Genomic DNA, 19,237 nt, shown 5'->3' on the forward strand with positions numbered 1-19,237 from the left:
TACCAACAAATCTAATCCATGGGAGTTTTATTGTCTATGCTTATCTTTGCCAGATATCTTTAAATGCCTTATCCAACTGAAGTAAGTACTCTCCTTAGGTGAGTACTGTTATTTTAATGATATCACAAAAAAGTCCACATTCACCCAGCTAGAAAGAGGCAGAACTAGGCTTTGAACAGGTCTGTTTAATTCTGAAGGCTGTGTTTTGACCACGCAATAGACCAATGCTTCCTAGCCTTTTCTTTTTAATCATCTAGAAAACTGTAAACTGTCAACCCTTATACATATAGATACTTATCATAGAAAATCTGATATAAACAAAAGAAAATATGATGTGTTGGTATGGCACATTGTGGTAAACTTACTGGAATCAACCATCCCAGATTGAACCTGTCAACTGATGATAGAATCAACTATCCCAGGGGCTCAATCAACCCCACCCAGCCACTGTCCTGAGGGCTAAGGATTTCCATTTCTTAGTTTCTGTGTAAAACATTTGTGGCAAATCTTTTGCGATACTCTATGCCATCATGAGTAGCAAATTACTTCCTCAACTGGCGAAGCTTTTTCTTTGGGATTTAGCTTACAATCAATCCTCCTTATTTGTAGATTCTGTACTTGTGAATTTGCCTATTAGCTACAGTTTATTTGTAACCCTAAATCAGTATCTGCAGCACTTTCATGGTCACTTGTAGATGTGTGTAGCTATGAAAAACTTAAGTTTCATCTTGCATTTTCCCAGTTGTGGTTGAACAAGACGATGCTCTGCCTTCTTGCTTCCAATCTCATAAGCAAGTATCCTTTCTATGGCCTCTTCAGTGCCAAAGTTTTTCGCATTTTTTGTGCCTTTTGTTGGTGATTTTGCTGTTCAAAATGGACTGCAAGTATAGTACTGAAGTGCTGTCTAGCATTCCAAAGTGCAAGATGGCTGTGATGGTCCTTATAGAGAAAACACAGGTGTTAAATAAGCTTTGTTTAGTCATGAGTTATAGCGCTATTGGCCATGAATTCACCGTTAATGTTTCAACAATATATATTAAGTAAGGTATCTCCAGACAGAAACACATAAAATATGGTTATGTATTGACAGGGTGACAAAAATGCTATGACCAGAGATACACAAGAACCTCACCCTATATTTCTCCTAGGAGCAGTGGTTCAATATTGGCTAATTCAGTGTTTGTTGAGACCTTATAGAACCTAATTACAGTGAATAATGAGGGATAAGAGTATTTTCTGGGCGCCTGGATGGCTCAGTGGGTTAGGCCTCTGCCTTTGGCTCAGGTCATGATCCCAGAGTCCTGGGATTGAGTCCCCGCATCGGGCTCTCTGCTCAGCAGGGGGCCTGCTTCCCTCTCTTTCTCTATCTGCCTCTCTGCCTACTTGTGATCTCTCTCTCTCTCTCTCTCTGTCAAATAAATAAATAAATAAATAAATAATCTTTTTTAAAAAAAGAGTATTTTCTGATCCAAAATATGAACATGAAAGCACCTTCCCTTATGAAAACACAATCAAATGGATTATCTTCTCCAAAGAGGGATCTCCTTTGATCTCCTTTGATTTTTTTGCTACAGCTAATCACCTGGATCCATGATAAGACTCTCTATGTATACTGATTTACAGTTTACAAACTCACTACCTTGGAAAACTTGGAAGGAAGAGGCATTCAAATACTGATCTTCTGGAAGTCTGAATGATGGGAACAGGTTATGTGGAGCAATACAATGGATTCCATAACTGACCCAATGCAAATCTGTAGTAATCCAGCCAGTGAAATAGGATGTGTTTGATCTTCTTCTGTAGTCTTCTTAATTTAATAACTGTTGGGATGTCGGAGAAAGGGCTTATGTCCATTACAGGATCAAATGTAGCTATTTTCATTGTGTCTGTTAAACTCGAAGGCTTCAAAACAGGAAATTATATATAAATATTATAATTCATATAGATTACTTACTATATGGTTATAAAACATCAATTCATTCATTCATTTATTTGCTTATTCATTCAATCAACAAATATTTATAAGTGATATTTATGGGCCAGGCACTGTGCCAGAAACTAAGACTACGGTTATGTATAAAAGTCATGTTCCCGGGCACCTGGGTGGCTCAGTGGGTTAAAGCCTCTGCCTTCAGCTCAGGTCATGATCCCAGGGTCTCAGGATCGAGTCCCACATCAGGCTCTCTGCTCAGCAGGAGCCTGCTCCCCTCTTTCTCTCTGCCTGCCTCTCTGCCTACTTGTGATCTCTCTCTGTCAAATAAATAAAATCTTAAAAAAAAAGTCATGTTCCCTTGTGAATATACTTAATGCCATGGATTATGCATTTAAAAATGGTTAAAATGGTAAAATTTGTGTGATGTATATTTTACAACAAAAAATGGGGAAGAAAAAGCCATGCTCCCTATCCTCAAGGAGCTCACAGTATGAAAAAACTAGGTGGGTAAATCATTACAATTAAAATTAGAAATACTGGGGCACCTGGGTAGCTCAGATGGTTACGTGTCTGCCTTTGGCTCAGCTCACGGTCCCAGGTCTGGGATAGAGCCCTGTATTGGCCTTCCTGCTCAGTGGGGAGACCCCTTCTCCCTCTGCCTCTGCCTACTGCTCCCCTGCTTGTGCTCTCACTCATGCTCTCTCTCTCAAATAAATAAAACCTTTAAAAATAAAATAAAATAAAATTAGAAATACCATATGATCCAAAAATTTCTCTACTGGGTATTTGCCCAAAGAAATGAAAACACTAATTCAAAAAGATATATGCAACCCTATGTTTATTGCAGCATTATTTACAATAGCCAAGATATGGATGCATCCTAAACATCCATCATTAGATGGATGGATAAGAAAGATATGATAATATTCATAATGAGATGTTAGGAAGCCATAAAAAGGAATGAGATCTTGCCATCTGCAACAACGTAAATAGACCTAGAGGGTATTATGTTAAATGAAATAAGTCAGACTGAGAAAGACAAATACCATATGATTTCACTTATATATGGAATCTAAAAACAAAACAAATGAATAAACAAACAAAAAGTAGAATCAAACCTATAGATATAGAGAAAAAAATGATGGTTGCCAGAGAGATGGGCATGGGGAATGGGGTAAAATCAGCAAAGAGAAATGGGAGATATAGGCTTCCAGTTATGGAATAAATAAGTCATGGGAAAAAAAGGCACAGAATAAGAAACATAGAAAATGATATTGTCATAGTGTTGGATGGTAACAGATGGTAGCTACACTTGTGGTGAACATAGCATAAGGTATAGAGAAGTTGAACCATGATGTACCCCCAAAACAATGTAACATTGTACGTCAGCTATAATAAAACAAAATCAAAATAATTAAAACATAGCAGAAGGGCCATTTAGATATAAGCACAGACTGTTGCAAAAGATTAAGTAGGAAATTTAACATTCATAGTGTTGATTTTCTACTTAGCAGAGGAAAGTTTCAAAGAGAAGTACATCATGAATATAGGTGGTGGGTATTAAGGAAAGCACATATTGCATGGAGCATTGGGTGTACTGTATAAAGAGTGAATCTTGGAACACTGAAAAAAATAAAATAAAGATATTAAGAGAAAAATAAATAAAATATATAGTTACAGTGAGCAGTATATGTGATCTTCTCATAATAATTGGGCATAAAGAGTGGTTACTTAGGTTTGGATGAGCTTATGTGACTAAATGTGACTAAAACTGATAATTCAGTTTTATAAACAATCATTAAGTAGACATAATTATATGGACAACTTTTTTTTTAAGATTTAAAAAAATTTATTTATTTTGCAGAGAGAGAGAGAGACAGTGAGAGAGGGAACACAAGCAAGGGAAGTGGGAGAGGGAGAAGCAGGCTTCCCAATGAGCAGGGAGCCTGATGTGGGGCTTGATCACTAGACCCTGGGATCATGACCTAAGCTGAAGGCAGATGCTTAACAACTGAGCCACCCAAGCATCCCATGGACATTTTCATATTTACATATAAAATTGTACATAACTGTATACTTAACTCATTATCCAGTTGGATGCTATGACTGAGCCTGTTGAAGATATGAGAGATGAGCAGAACCCAGGAAGAATTTGAAGAAAGTACAGAATTGAACGACCCAGGAAGAGATTAATGAAGTGGATTATCAAGAATTTTAAGAAATTTGGGCTACAAAAATCAGACGTAAAGTTAAGATTTTAATTTGAATCTGGGAAAAATCAACCCTATCAGAAGGACTCAGATTTGGACTCTTCTGTTATAATGACTATAAAAAGGATTGAGAACCCATCTGAGATGTTGATAAAAACTACCCAAAAACATGCATCTTTGGTTCTGAGTCTCAACCTCAAAAACCTGGCAAATAAATAATCCCTAGAAAAATTTAGAATTCAAATAGAGAGATAAAGTAATCTGACAATGTTAAAACTTTAAAGTGTATGAGTGAATTTTGAATCATTGGGATAATCTTATGTATTTGTTATGTTTGAAATATTAAAGAAATTTTGAGGAATTAGAGAATCTGAGAGATTACACTTGGGCTTTCAATTTAAATTGAGTCAACTGATTTTAGAATTTGTGATTATTAAGTTTTAAGGTTTAAGATAATTTAACTAAGTTCAAAAAAATAATTGGAATATTTAAGAGAACTTGAGATTCCCCTCAATTTATTTTTATTTGCTTTACAAAAATTAACGAGAATATTTTGTTTAGGATTATAAATAAATATACATTTGAGGTACTTAAAGGGAAGCAAAATATATTAAAAATATAAATACACTTTAAAATATATGAGATTGTTATTCATTAAGTTGTATGTGAGTCTAATTGTTTATGAAGATATAGTCAGTTAGATTTCAGTTAATCAAACATTAATCAAGGAAAGGTAGAGACAATTGTTATCTTAGTAGAATATATAGATAAAATAGATTTTGGTGGCCTTAAAACAATGCAAACTGAGTTTTTAAATCAGTCACTTCAATTAAAATGAATATTAATTTCAAAACCAAAGTGAATGCATTTTTCTACTCAAAAAAATCTCTTAGATACCAAAACTCTCTGCACTGGTTCCCTGCTTTTGAAAGTCTCTCCCCATCACATGTTTACTGAATTGCTTAATCACAACCAAAGCAAATTTCTCTAGATGTTTTCTTTTAATAGAATGAAATTGACAAAATTCTCTAATTTCTGGCTAAAACCCAGAATTTGCTAACAGGGAAAGACTCTATATGGAATTGATGAAATTAGATGGTTCATAGGCATGACCAACATCTGTGAGAAGTAAGTTTTTGAAAATGTAAAAGCAGAAGTGTTTTTTTCAAATGATTAGATATGTATTACCAAAGAGGTAATATATGAACCTAAACATTTTGAACCATCCTGCCTCTCCTATAGGAATATATACTCCATAGGAATTATTTCTTTGAGTTTGTATAATTAACAGACTGAGCCAGAAGAACAAATGGGTGAAAAAAAAAAAGAATAAAATAACATGAAAAAGCCCCTTGCTTTCCCCTTTCTGTACCACTTCAAAGAATAAGGGCTCATAATCAGATGATTTGCCAACATATCACAGTCCTTTCAAATTCATGTCCCTTGCCATATCCATTTGATGTTCAAAGTGTGACTCTTCTACAGATCTCTTCTTCTACTTGACCCAATGCTGAACCTGCCTCTTTTTTGAAGTCTTTTTTTTTTTTATGGTTTATCAACCTTTTTGGTATAATTTACATGTAATAAACAGTACTCACTAAAGTATGTTTCTGATGAGTTTGGACAAATGTATACCCCTGTGAACACCACAATCAAAATCCAGAGCAATTCCAACATCTTCCAAATTTCTCTCCTTCCCCTTTGCAAGCAATCCCCCCTGGACTCCAAAAGATCTTTGAGTTTCACATAACTGGAATAATATAGCGGGTGCTCTTTCATGTCTGGCTTCTTCTGCTCAGCATGATTTTAAGGCTCATCTGTTTTTGTGTAGCAGTGGCTCATTCCTTTCTATTAGTGATTTTCCAATGTATATATATGTAATAGTAACCAGCTGATGCATGTTTGGATGGTTTCCAGTTTTTTAAAATTATGAATAAAGATTCTATGAACATTCATGTAGAAGTCTTTATGTTAAAATAGGTGACTCTCCTTGAGTAAGTAAATACCTAGGAATGTAATTGCTGGGTCACATGGAAGATATAACTTTAATTTTATGAAGTGCTAAAATTTTCCATATTGGTTGTACCATTTTATATTTCTTCCAGCAGTGTATGAAAGTTCTGACTGGGAGTCCTAGATAGTCCAAGATGGCAGAGGAGTAGGAGACCTCAGTATTGTCTGGTCCAAGGAATTCAGCTAGATGGCTATCAAATCATTCTGAACACCTGTGAACTCAACTGGAGATCTAAGAATATAGATGCAATTGTATAAATAGAAAAGTGACCACTTTCTGTAAGGTAGGAGGTATGGAGAAGTGAATCTGAGGTGCTATATTGGAAGATAAACTGTGGGGGAGGGAACCTCCATAAGCTGGTATCAGAAAATGACATAGTAGTGGAGCATAAAATCAGAACTTTCAGATGTCTGCTCACTGGTGAGGGGTATCTCTACCTGAAGGTGCTCAGGTGGCACAGTGGGACAGAATCCTAGGTGGGACAGTGTGGTCTCAGGATCCCTAGGATCACAGGAAGACTGCGGATGCCTGAGTGGGGCAGAGTTCCCAGGCATTGGAGCGAGGAAGCTGGCTGCAATCAGCAAGCCCAGGATTGGGCTCTCAGCTCAGAGTTGTATATATCACAAACCCTGGCATGGTCAGGTGACTGGTCGCAGAGCAGGGGCTCAGAGAGTGGCAGAACTGCAGGGAGACCCCTTCCTACCCCCCGGGTGGGAGTGGCACAGGTACATGCCACAGGAGTCTGCAGGGTTTGGAGACTCAAAATGGGGTCGTGTGCTTGAGATAGACAGGCTCTGTCACAGGATGGGTGAACATGGAGTGTGGACAGAGACCAGGGAGACAGGAGTGATCAACTGCTTTTCCCTGAGGGTGCACTGAGGAATGGGGCCTTGAGCTTTCTGCTCTGGGGCTGGAGATTGGGAGGCCACCATTTTCATTCTCATCCTCTAAAGCTGCAAGGAAAGCCTTCAGGCAACAAAAGCCACACAGAGCAATCCAGAGCTACTTATTTGGCCACCCCTGGCAAGGGTGGTACAATTCTGCCCCAGGTGAAACACTTGAGCATCAATGTAACAAGACCCTCCCTCAAAAGATCAGCAAGAACATCCAGCTAAGACCAATATACCCATCACAGAGAACTGTAAAACTCCAGCGCTAAGGAAAAACGTATCCAAAATTCATGATTTTTGCCCCATGATTCTTTAGTCTTTCAGTTTTAATTTTTTTCTCTTTCCTTCTTTAACCAATTTCTTATTTTATCTCCTTTTTAAAATCTTTTTTAATTTTCCTTTTTACAGTTACATTCTATCCTTTCATTGCATTTAATTTTATTTTTGCATGTATATAACTATATATAACTTTTTCTTTCATTACAGTTTTGGGATGCAGTTTCTTCTAACAGACCAAAATACACCTGTATGGCTCTGTTCTCTTCACCCGTCAGTTTATATTTCTTTTTTTTTTTCTTTTGTCTTTTAATTTTCATTTTTACAGTTACATTCTATCTTTTCATTGTATTTAATTTTGTTTTTGTACTTATATAAGTTTTTCTTTCTTTACAATTTTGGGATCTAGTTTTCTAACAAACAGACGAAAATACACACAGGATCCAATGTATTGCTCTGTTCTGTTCACCTATCTGATTATATTCTCTCTCTAATTTTTTTGGGGGGGGTCTCTTTTGATTTGCTTAGTGTATATTTCTCTGGAATCATTGGTGCCCTTTTAGTGTTTTATTCTCTCATTCATCTATTCTTCTCTGAACAGAATGACAAGATGGAAAAACTCACTTCAAAAAAGAGAAAAAGAGACAATACTGACTGCCAGGGACCTAGTCAGTATGGATTTAAGTAAGATGTTGGAACTAGAGTTTAGAAAAACAATTATAAAGATACTAGCTGGGCTTGACAAAAAGCAGAGGAGACACTAGAGAATCCCTTTCTGTAGAAATAAAATAACTAAAATCTAATGAAGTCAAAATTAAAAAGGCTATTAATGAGATACAATTAAAAATGGAGGCTCTAACTGCTAGGATAAATGAGGCAGAAGAGAGAATTAGAGATCCAGAAGACAAAATGATGGAGACTAAAGAATCTGAGAAAAAGAGAAATAAACAACTACTGGATCATGAGGGGGAGAATTTAAAAGATAAGTGATGCCATAAAGCAAAACAATATTAGAATAATTGGGATCCCAAAAGAAGAGTAAAGAGAGAGAGGGGTAGAAGGTATATTTATAATTATAGCAGAGAACTTCCCTATTCTGGGGAAGGAAATAGGCAGAGAGTCCCCCTCAAAATCAATAAAAATAGGTCAACACCCTGTCATCTAATAGTAAAATTTGCAAATCTCAGAGACAAAGAGAAAATCGTGAACACAGCTCAGGACAAGAGGTCCATAACCTACAAGAACAGAAACATTAGCCTGGCAGAAGACCTATCTACAGAGACCTGGCAGGCCAGAAAGGACTGGCATGATATATTCAGTGTGCTAAATGAGAAAAGTATGCAGCCAAGAATACTTTATCCAGCTAGGATGTCACTCATAATAGAAGGAGAAATAAAAAGCTTCCAGGATAAACAGAAAAAGAATTTGTGATCACTAAACTAGCCCTGTAAGAAATATTAAAAGGGACCCTTTAAGTGAAGAGAGAGCCCCAAAGTAACATAAACCAGAAAGGAACAGAGACAGTATACAGAAACTGACTTTATATAGTTCATACAATGGCAGTAAAGTTGTATCTTTCAATAGTTACTATAAATTGGACTAAATGCCCCAATCAAAAGACACAGGGTATGAGATTGGATAAAAAACAAAGACCCATTGATATTCTGTCTACAAGAGGCTCATTTTAGCCCCAAATTTAGTTCCAGATTTAAAGTGAGGGGGTGGAAAACAATTTATCATGCTAATGGACATCAAAAGAAAACTGGAGTGGCAATCCTTATATCAGACAATTTAGATTTTAAACTAAAGACTATAATAAGAGATGAGAAAGGACACTATAGGTGTCCTTTCTAGGTCTAACAATTGTAAATATTTATGCCCCTAACATGGCAGCAGATAATACATATAAGCCAACTAATAACAAAATCAAACAAGCATATCACTAATAATATAGTAATAGTAGGGGGCTTTAACACCCCCTCACTGCAATGGACAGATCATCTAAGCAGAAGAGTAACAAGGAAATAAGGCCTTTGAACAATACACTGGACCAGATGGACTTCACAGATATATTCAGAGCATTCTATCCTAAAGCAACAGAATACACATTCTCCTTGAGTGTACATGGAATATTCTCCAGAATAGATCACATTCTGGGTCATAAATCAGATCTCAACTGCAACCTTCCCAAAAGATTGGGATCATTCCCTGCTTATTTTTGGATCACAATGCTTTGAAACTGGACCTCAGTCACAAGAGGAAAATTGGAAATAACTCAAATGCATGGAGGCTAAAGAGCATCCTACTTAAGAATGAATGGATCAACCAGGAAATTAAAGAATAATTTGAAAAATTCATGGAAACAAGTGAAAATGAAAACACAACTGTTCAAAATCTTTGGGATGCAGCAAAGGTGGTCCTGAGAGGAAAATGTATAGCAATACAAGCCTTTCTCAAGAAACAAGAAAGGTCTCAAATATACAAGCTAACCTTACATGTAATGGAGTTGGAGAAATAACAGCAAATAAAACCTAAACCCAGCAGGAGAAGAGAATTAGTAAAGTTTAGAGCAGAAATCAATGAAATAGAATCCAAAAGAATAACAGAACAGATCAACGAACTAGGAGTTGGTTCTTTTTGAAAAATGATTAAGATCGATAAACCCTTGGCCAGACTTACCAAAAGGAAAGAGAAAGGATCCAAATAAATAAAATAATGAAAAAAAGAGGAGAGATCCCAATTAATATTGAAGAAATACAAATGATTATAAGAACATATTATGAGCAACTATATACCAACAAATTAGGCAATCTGGAAGAAATGGATGCATTCATAGAGATGTATAAACTTCCAAAACTGAAACAAGAAGAAATAGAAAGCCTGAACAGACCTATAACCACCAAGGAAATTAGAGAAGTAATAAAAAATATCCCAACAAACTAGAGCCCAGGGCTGGAAAGCTCCCAGAGGAATTCTACCAAACATTTAAAGAAGAGCTAATACCTATCCTTCTGAAGCTGTTTCAAAAAATAAAAATGGAAGGAAAACTTCCAAACTCATTCTATGAGGCCAGCATAACCTTGATCCCAAATCCAGACAAATACCCCACCAAAAAGGGGAATTACAGACCAATATCCTGGTGAACATGGATGCAAAAATTCTCACCAAGATATTACCCAATAGGATTCAACAGTTCATTAAAAGGGTTATTCACCACAACCAAATGGGATTTATTTCTGGGCTGCAAGGGTCTTTCAACATCCACAAATCGATCAATGTGATATACTACATTAATAAAAGAAAGGACAAGAACCATATGATCTTCTCGATAGATGCAGGAAAAGCATTTGACAAAGTACAGCATCCTTTCTTGATTAAAACGTTTCACAGTGCAGAGATAAGAGGGTACATACTTCAATATCATAAAAGCCATCCATGAAAAGCCCTTAGCAAATATCATACTCAATGAGGAAAAACTGAGAGCTTTCCCCCTAAGGTCAGGGACATGGCAGGGATGTCCACTGTCACCACTGTTGTTAAACATAATACTAGAAGTCTTAGCCTCAGCAATCAGACAACAAAAAGAAATAAGAGGCATCCAAATCAGCAAAGAAGAAGCCAAACTCCCACTCTTTACAGATGACATGATATTCTATGTAGAAAACCCAAAAGACTCCACTCCAAAATTGCTAGAACTCCTGCAGTAATTCAGTAAAATGATTGGATATGAAATCAATGCACAGAAATCAGTTGCATTCTTATACACCAACAATGAGACAGAAGAAAGAGAAATTAAGGAGTTGATCCCATTTACAGTTGCATCCAAAACCATAAGATACTTAGGAATAAACCTAACCAAAGAGGCAAAGGATCTGTACTCAGAAAACTATAGAACATTCATGAAATTGAAGAAGACACAAAGAAATGGAAAAACGTTCCATGCTCATAGATTAGAAGAGCAAACATTGTTAAAATATCATGCTACCTAGAGTAATCTACACATTCAAGGCAATCCCTATTAAAATACTATCAACATTTTTCACAGAGCTGGAATAAATAATCCTAAAATTTGTATGGAACTAGAAAAGACCCTAATAGCCAAAGGAATGTTGAAAAAGAAAACCAAATTCTCACCAATTTGGTGGCACCACAGTTATGGACTTAAAGCTCTATTATGAAGCTGTCATCAAGGGTGCCTGGGTGGTTCAGTTGGTTAAGTGACTGCCTTCAGCTCAGGTCATGATCCTGGATCAAGTCCTGCATCAGGCTCTCTGCTCTGCAGGGAGTCTGCTTCTCCTGCTAACCCCTCTCCTCTCATGGTCTCTCTCTCTCAAATAAATAAAATCTTTAAAAAAAACAAAACAAAACAAAACCAGAGCTGTCATCAAGATGTATGGTACTAGCAGAAAAACAGACATAGATCAATGGAACAGAACAGAGAACTCAGAAATGGACACTCAACTCTATGGTCAACTAATCTTCAACAAAGCAGGAAAGAATGCCCAATGGGAAAAAGATAGTCTTTTCAACAAATGGTGTTAGGAGAATTATAGCCATGTGCAGAAGAATGAAACTGGACCATTTCTTTACACCATACACAAAAATAGACTCAGATGGATAAAAGACCTAAATGTGAGACAGAATTCCATCAAAATCCTAGACGAGAACACAGGAAGTAACTTCTTTTTTTTTTTAGATTTTATTTATTTATTTGACAGAGAGAGACAGTGAGAGAGGAAAGACAAGAAGTGGGGAGCTGGAGAAGGAGAAGCAGGCTCCCCTCTGAGCAGGGAGCCCAACACAAGGCTCACCACCAGGATGCTGGAATCCAGGCACCCCACAGGCAGTAACTTCATGCTAAAAATGTCTCATGCTAAAAAAGGCAAGGGAAAGAAAGGCAAAAATGTTGGGACTACATCAAAATAAAAGCTTGCACAGCAAAGGAAACAATCGACAAAACTAAAAGACAACTAAGAGAATGGGAGAAGATATTTGTAAATGACATATCAGATAGAGGGCTAGTATTCCAAATCTATAAAGAACTTATCAAATTCAACATCCAAAGAGCAAATAATCCAATCAAGAAATGGGCAAAAGACAGGGTGCCTGGGTGGCTCAGTCAGTTAAGCATCTGCCTTCAGCTCAGGCCACGATTCCGGGGTCCTTGCATCCAGCCCCGCATCGGGCTCCCTGCTCAGTGGGGAGTCTGCTTCTCCCTCTCCCTCTGCCTGCCACTCTGCCTACTTGTGTGCTCTCTCTCTCCCTCTGCAAATAAATAAATAAATAAATGGGCAAAAGACATGAACAGACATTTCTGCAAAGAAGACAACCAAATGGCCAACAGACACATGAAAAAACGCTCAACATCACTGGGCATCAGGGCAATACAAATCAAAACCACAATGAGATACCACCTCACACCAGTTAGAATGGCTAAAATTAACAAGTCAGGAAATGACAGATGTTGGTGAGGATGCAGAGAAAGGGGGATCCTCCTACACTGTTGGTGGGAATGCAAGCTGATGCAGCAACCTGGAAAAGAGTATGGAGGTTCCTCAAAAAGTTGAAAATAGAGCTACCCTATGACCCAGCAATTGCCACTACTGGTTTTTACCCCAAAGATACAAATGTAGTGATCTGAAGGGACACCTGTTCCCCAATGTTTATAGCAGCAACGTCCATAATGGCCAAACTATGGAAGGGGCCCAGATGTCCATTGACAGATGAACTGGTAAAGAAGATGTGGTATTTACATATATATGCAATGGAATACTACTCAGCCATCAAAAATGAAATCTTGCCATTTGGAAAGACATGGATGGAACTAGAGGGTACTATGCTAAGCAAAATAAGTCAATCAGAGAAAGACAATTATCATATGATCTTACTTACATGTGGAATTTAAGAAACAAAACAGAGGATCATAGAGGAAGAGAGGCAAAAATAAAACAAGATGAAATCAGAGAGGGAGAAAAACCATGAGAGACTCTTAACTACAGGAAACAAACTGAGGGTTGCTGGAAGGGAGGGAGGTGGCAGGACAGAGTAACTGGGTAATGGACTTTAAGGAGGGCATTTGATGTAATGAGCACTGGGTATTATATAAGACTGATGAATCACTGACCTCTACCTCTGAAACTAATAATACATTATATGTTAATTGAATTTAAATAAAAATTTATAAAAAAGAATTTTAGGACAAAATCATCGATTACAATGCAGAAAGAAAGAAAGTTAGTTCTCATTGTTTTATGGCCTTGCTAACATGTGGTGTTATTATCCTTTCATTTATTGCCATTCTAAGAAGCATTTGGTGTTAACTCATTATAGTTATAATTTCTATTTCCCTGATGACTAGAGATGTTGAACATCTTTCTGTGTGCTTTTTGGTCACCCATACCTTATTTTGCCAAATGTCTGTTCAAATCTGTTGCACATTTTTTATTGGGTTTTTTATTGAGTTGTAGTTCTTTTTATGCTCTGGATAAAAATTCTTTATCAGATATATATATTATAAATATTTTTTTACCTTTCTGTGGCTTGCCTTTTCATCTTCTCTCTGGTATCTCAAAAATTTTAATTCTGACATAGTTAAATTGATCGTATTCCCTGAAGCATTTTTTGGAAATGAAGTATAGCTGCTGCTTTGGATCAAGTACTGATGAATTTCATAGTTCTATGAAGTGATTTAAATTAACAGAAGCCTGATCTGGATATTTTCTTAGAGACAGCTGGGTGGCTCAGTTGGTTGAGTGTCTGCCTTCAGCTCAGGTCATGAATTCAGGGTTCTGGGACTGAAGCCTGTGTAAGGCTCTCTGATCAGTGGGGAATCTGTTTCTCCTTCTCCTTCTATGCTCTCTCTTTCTCTCTCTCTCGCTCAAGTAAATAAATAAAATCTTAAAAAAATAAAATTTAGGGGGTGTCTGGGTGGCTCAGTTGGTTGAATGACTGCCTTCAGCTCAGGTCATGATCCCGGAGTTCTGGGATTGAGTCCTGCATCGGGCTCCCTACTCCACGGGGAGTCTGCTTCTCCCTCTGAACTTCTCCCCTCTTGTGCTCTTTCTCACTCTCTCTCTCTCTCTCAAATAAATAAATAAAATCTTTAAAAAGTAAATAAAAATAAAATAAAATTCAGGGAATAAAGTATTAAGAATAATAAAAGGAACATTCATGTACCCACTACCCATAAACAGAACAGTATCAATACAATTAAACTTTAGCTCTCTTACACCCCTCTCCATTTTTCCTCCCAACAAGGGAAATTGTTTTCCCTATTTTTATTTTGATGTTTTCATTATCTTGTGTTCACTGTAATTTTATTTCACATGTATGGATTATTAAATAATAAGACAATATCCCTTACTTTCTTATGAACTTGGTAACACATTAAAATTTGTATTAGTTATAATGTATTCCGTTCTAGGTGTTTTTCAGTAAAAAAGTTTCTCAGAAAGTTTCTTCTGCTATATAGATGGAAGTAAAGGTGTTCAGCAAGACTTAAAAAAAAAAAAATACAGTTTTATTCAGCTAGAACTCACATACCAGACAATGAATCTGAGTATAGAATTCAATGGTTTTTAGTATATTCACAGAGTGGCACAGAATTATCTAATCACTTCCACAACCTAATTTTAGAATACTTCTTGTTCTTCTCCCACCCCATCCCCCTACTTGTCCCAATTAGCAGTCACCTCTATTTCTGCCTGGCCCTTCAGCCTTAGGCAACCTCTAACCTACCCTCTGCCTCTAAAGATTTCCTGTTTTGGACATTTCATATAGATAGAATCATACAATCTGTCATCTTTTGTGACCTGCCTTTTCATTTAGCATAGTGTTTTCAAGATTCATCCATTTTGCAGCATATATCAGAACTTCAATCCTTTTTATGGATGAATACCATTCTACTATATGGGTAGAACACATTTTCTTTATCCATTCATAAGTTGATGAAATATGCTGTTATATACAAGTTTTTACATAGACATGTTTTCATTTCTTTATGGAGGAGTGGAATTGACGAGTCATATGATAACTCCATGTTTAACTTTTTTTTTAAAAAAGATTTTATTTATTTGTTTGTTAGAGAAAGAGAGAGAGGGAGAGGCAGGCAAAGGGCGAACCAGGCTCCCCAGTGAGCAAGGACTCCAATGTGGGACTTGATCCCAGGATTCTGGGGTCATAACCTGAGCTGAAGGCAGACACTTAACCAACTGAGCCACCCAGGCATCCCTATGTTTAACTTTTTGAATAACTGCCAGGCTGTTTTCCAAAGTGGCTGCACCATTTTACATTTCCATAAGCAGTGAGGAATGAGAGTTCGAATTTCTCCATATGCTCACCAACAACTGTTACGTTTAGTCTTTTTCATTTTAGCCATTCTAATGGGTGTGAAGGGGTATTTCATTGTGATTTTAATGTGAGTTTTCCTGCTGACTAATTTTGTTGAGTATCTTTTTGTAGGTTAATTGGCCATTTATATACCTTCTTTGGACACATGTCTATTCAGATCTTTTCCCCATTAAAAAATGGGTTCTTGGGGCGCCTGGGTGGCTCAGTGGGTTAAGCCGCTGCCTTCGGCTCAGGTCATGATCTCAGGGTCCTGGGATCGAGTCCCACATCGGGCTCTCTGCTCAGCAAGAAGCCTGCTTCCCTCTCTCTCTCTCTCTGCCTTCCTCTCCGTCTACTTGTGATCTCTCTCTGTCAAATAAAAAAAAAAATGGGTTCTTTATCTTTTTATTATTGAGTTGTAAGAGTTCTTTATATATTCTGGATACAAGTTTCTTAACAGACATATGATTTACAAACATTTTCTTCCATTTGTGAGTTATTTTTTCACTTGCTTGATGGTATTGTTTATAGCATAAGTGTTTTAAATTTTGATCAAGTCCAATTTATTTATTAATTTATTTTTTACTTGTGCTTTTGGTGTGGTATCTAAGAAACCATGTCTAATCCAAGATCAGGAAGATTTAAAGTTATGTTTTTTTCCTAAGAGTTTTATAGTTTTAGCTCAACATTTAGGTCTGCAGTTTAAGGACAAGATCTAATTCCATTCTTTTCCATGTGGATATCCAGTTTTCCCAGAATCATTTGTTGAAAAGACTATCTCTTCTTTAATTGTCTTGGAAGCTCAGCAAGTTTTGTTTTGTTTTGTTTTGTTTTTGTTTTTGTTTTTTTTATTAAGGAAAAACCTTATCTCTATCTCTATCTCCTCAGATTTCCATGAAAGTAGGGTCCTTCCTTACTTTTCTTAAAAAATATATTATGAGGGTGGGCATGTCTGGCTTCTTCTTCCATCCCTTCATTTCTCTTCACAAAGAAATACACAATTTAGCTTATGGAAGACTGGATGATAATCACTTAACCTGACCGAATTTTCCCAAGTGGCACCTTTTCAACACTTTTTAAGATAATATGCTGTTCAGGCAGTTGTTATGACTAAAATGAAAAAGATTTTGTGGAAGCAGTCTGACAGAATGACTCTGAAACAAATAGGGAAGACATCAGAAAGTGGTGCCTTTTTTCTATGTGCCTCTCCTCAGCCAGGGAGGGGCAGGTGAAATTCTGCCATGTTGGACCATGTTTCCTCATTGGGCCCCACCAACTGCCTTCTCTGACCACTTTGTATGTGGTCTGCCTTGTATATCCTATCCCTGTATGACAAGACTACCAACAGTCATGTCTCCCCCTGTTCAAGTTTCCCAGCTTGCACTCTGATGGGTAAAGTAACTGGTTTTCTTCAATTTAGAGGAAGGGTTTAGGGAGTTTCAGGTCCAAACTATCTACAGTCCAGCTTTTCCAATACAACTCTCCTGGTGAGGCCTATCCTTTCAGTAATTAATCTCTTGATTTAGGTCACAGTGATCAAGAGATAGAAGCTTCCAGTTATAAATAAATAAGTCACAGGGATGGAAAATACAGCATAGGAAATACAGTCAGTAATACTGTAAAAACTTTGTATGGTGATGAATGGTAACTAATGATGAGCATTTAGTAATGTATACAATTGTCAAATCACTATGCTGTACACCTGAAACTAACATAATATTATATGTCAACTATACTTCAATTAAAATTTTTTTAAATAAATGCCTTTATTTCTACTTGGCTCCTTATCTCTATTTTTTTTTCTTTCTTTTTTTTTTAGATTTTATTTATTTATTTGGCAGAGAGAGATCACAAGTAGGCAGAGAGGCAGGCAGAGAGAGAGAGAGAGAGGAGGAAGGAGGCTCCCTGCCAAGCAGAGAGCCTGATGCAGGACTTGATCCTAGGGCCTTGAGATCATGACCTGAGCCAAAGGCAGAGGCTTAACCCACTGAACCACCCAGGTGCCCCTCCTTATCTCTATAATCAGACTCAAAAAGGAAGAAGAGGGAGCAATCGGTACTTCCAGATTACTATTATTTTTGTTTCATTCAGTTATACATGCTTTGGATAGATTATGTATCACACAAGGTAGCATTTCTATTTCATTTGAGCTTTTTCATCTGAGCTTTTTTGGTTGAGTTGGATTCATATCACTCATTTCATCTTAAATACATTTTCCCAACTCATTTTTTTAATCTTCAAGATTACCCTAATTTGCAAACATATTAGGTAGGCTGAGGAGCCTATGAAGGGCAAAGGACTGGAAGGCTGCATGCTTTTCATGTCAGGGCACAAAGAGACCAGATCGCAAGAAATGTTTGACAGAGAAAATAATTCCCCAAAGTGTCAGACATTGGCCGATGAACTCTGAGTACAGCTTCAAAAGTAGAAAACTCAAGAGTATACTTGTTAACAATTGTTGGTGTTTTGGAATGCTAGAGTTAGCTCATTAACTATTCATGTGAAATTAAACAACAAAGAAATTAAAACAACAAATTAAACAAATTAATAGAAATTAAACAACCAAAAAATCTCCTTTGAAAGGTCATGCCCTAACATTCTTCTTTGGAAATACTGCTCAAAGAACATACAAAACATCTAAAAAACAAAAGAACATCTTTCAGGAAGATTTGAAAAAGGAATAATTTGTCACAGTTGAGAAAATTATCCTTGCTTGCACAAACTTGAACATTTATTTTGGAGGGAGGGCATGTCTGGGAAAATCACTGATTGTAGGAGTTATTTAGAGAAGTTACAAAAAGGGACTCTGTTGAATTTTCTGCTATTTGTGAATGTGAGAGATAAATATATCAATCTCTACTAAAAAAAGTTAACACAAGAAGTCTTACATGCCCTTTGGAGAAGGTGGCCTCATTCTAAGTCTTTGGAAAGTGTAGGTTTCATTACAGAAATGATCACATTATACTGTCAAACTTTCAGAACTGTAATAATTTTTTTCTGATTGATTTTCTTTGCTAATATTACTCATACTGTTTCATCTTTGTAGGGGTTTTACACATTTCAAAAATATTTTTTATTTCAAAAGCAATGTATTCAATATCAAAAAATTAGGCATACATCCTTCCAGTCTTTTAAAATACATATATAAGAATATATTTTCCTTTGATCAAAAGTGGAGTCAAACAGCACAGACTGTTTCATCATGTACTTTTTTGCCTTATACTTAATAAATTCTATGAACATCAAAGGAATTTTGTGACACCACTTTCCCTAGAAACTAAAGACCATGCATACGAAAAAGAAGCAATTTTTTAAATATTAGAAAACAATGACCACAAGCACACTTTGGTCAATTTACATATATTATAAAGAGCATCATTTCTTTTTAAAAGTTTTTTAAATTATCTTTTGAAGATTTTATTTATTTTTATATCGAGAGGGAGCACGAGCAGGTAGAGCAGCAGGCAGAGGGAGAGACAGAGAAGCAGGCTTTCTGCTGAGCAGGCAGCCTGATGCTGGGCTCCATCTCAGGACCCCGACACCATGACCTGAGCCAAAGGCAGACGCTTAACCAACTGAGCCACCC

The 19,237-nt window shown here is 36.7% G+C and overlaps 1 protein-coding gene across 2 annotated transcripts in view; it reads right to left on the minus strand.

Annotated features, from left to right (window-relative positions):
- The window catches only part of LOC125106157 (uncharacterized protein C3orf20 homolog), a 134,849-nt gene that overhangs the window by 38,379 nt on the left and 77,233 nt on the right, over positions 1-19,237 (minus strand). For both annotated transcript variants that reach the window (XM_047739816.1, XM_047739817.1), the window contains one exon: positions 1,743-1,902. In XM_047739816.1, coding sequence (XP_047595772.1) covers positions 1,743-1,902 — 160 coding nt within the window. The remainder of the gene's footprint in view (positions 1-1,742; positions 1,903-19,237) is intronic.

This window comes from Lutra lutra, chromosome 8, assembly GCF_902655055.1.
Source record: "Lutra lutra chromosome 8, mLutLut1.2, whole genome shotgun sequence".
Lineage (NCBI taxonomy): Eukaryota > Metazoa > Chordata > Mammalia > Carnivora > Mustelidae > Lutra > Lutra lutra.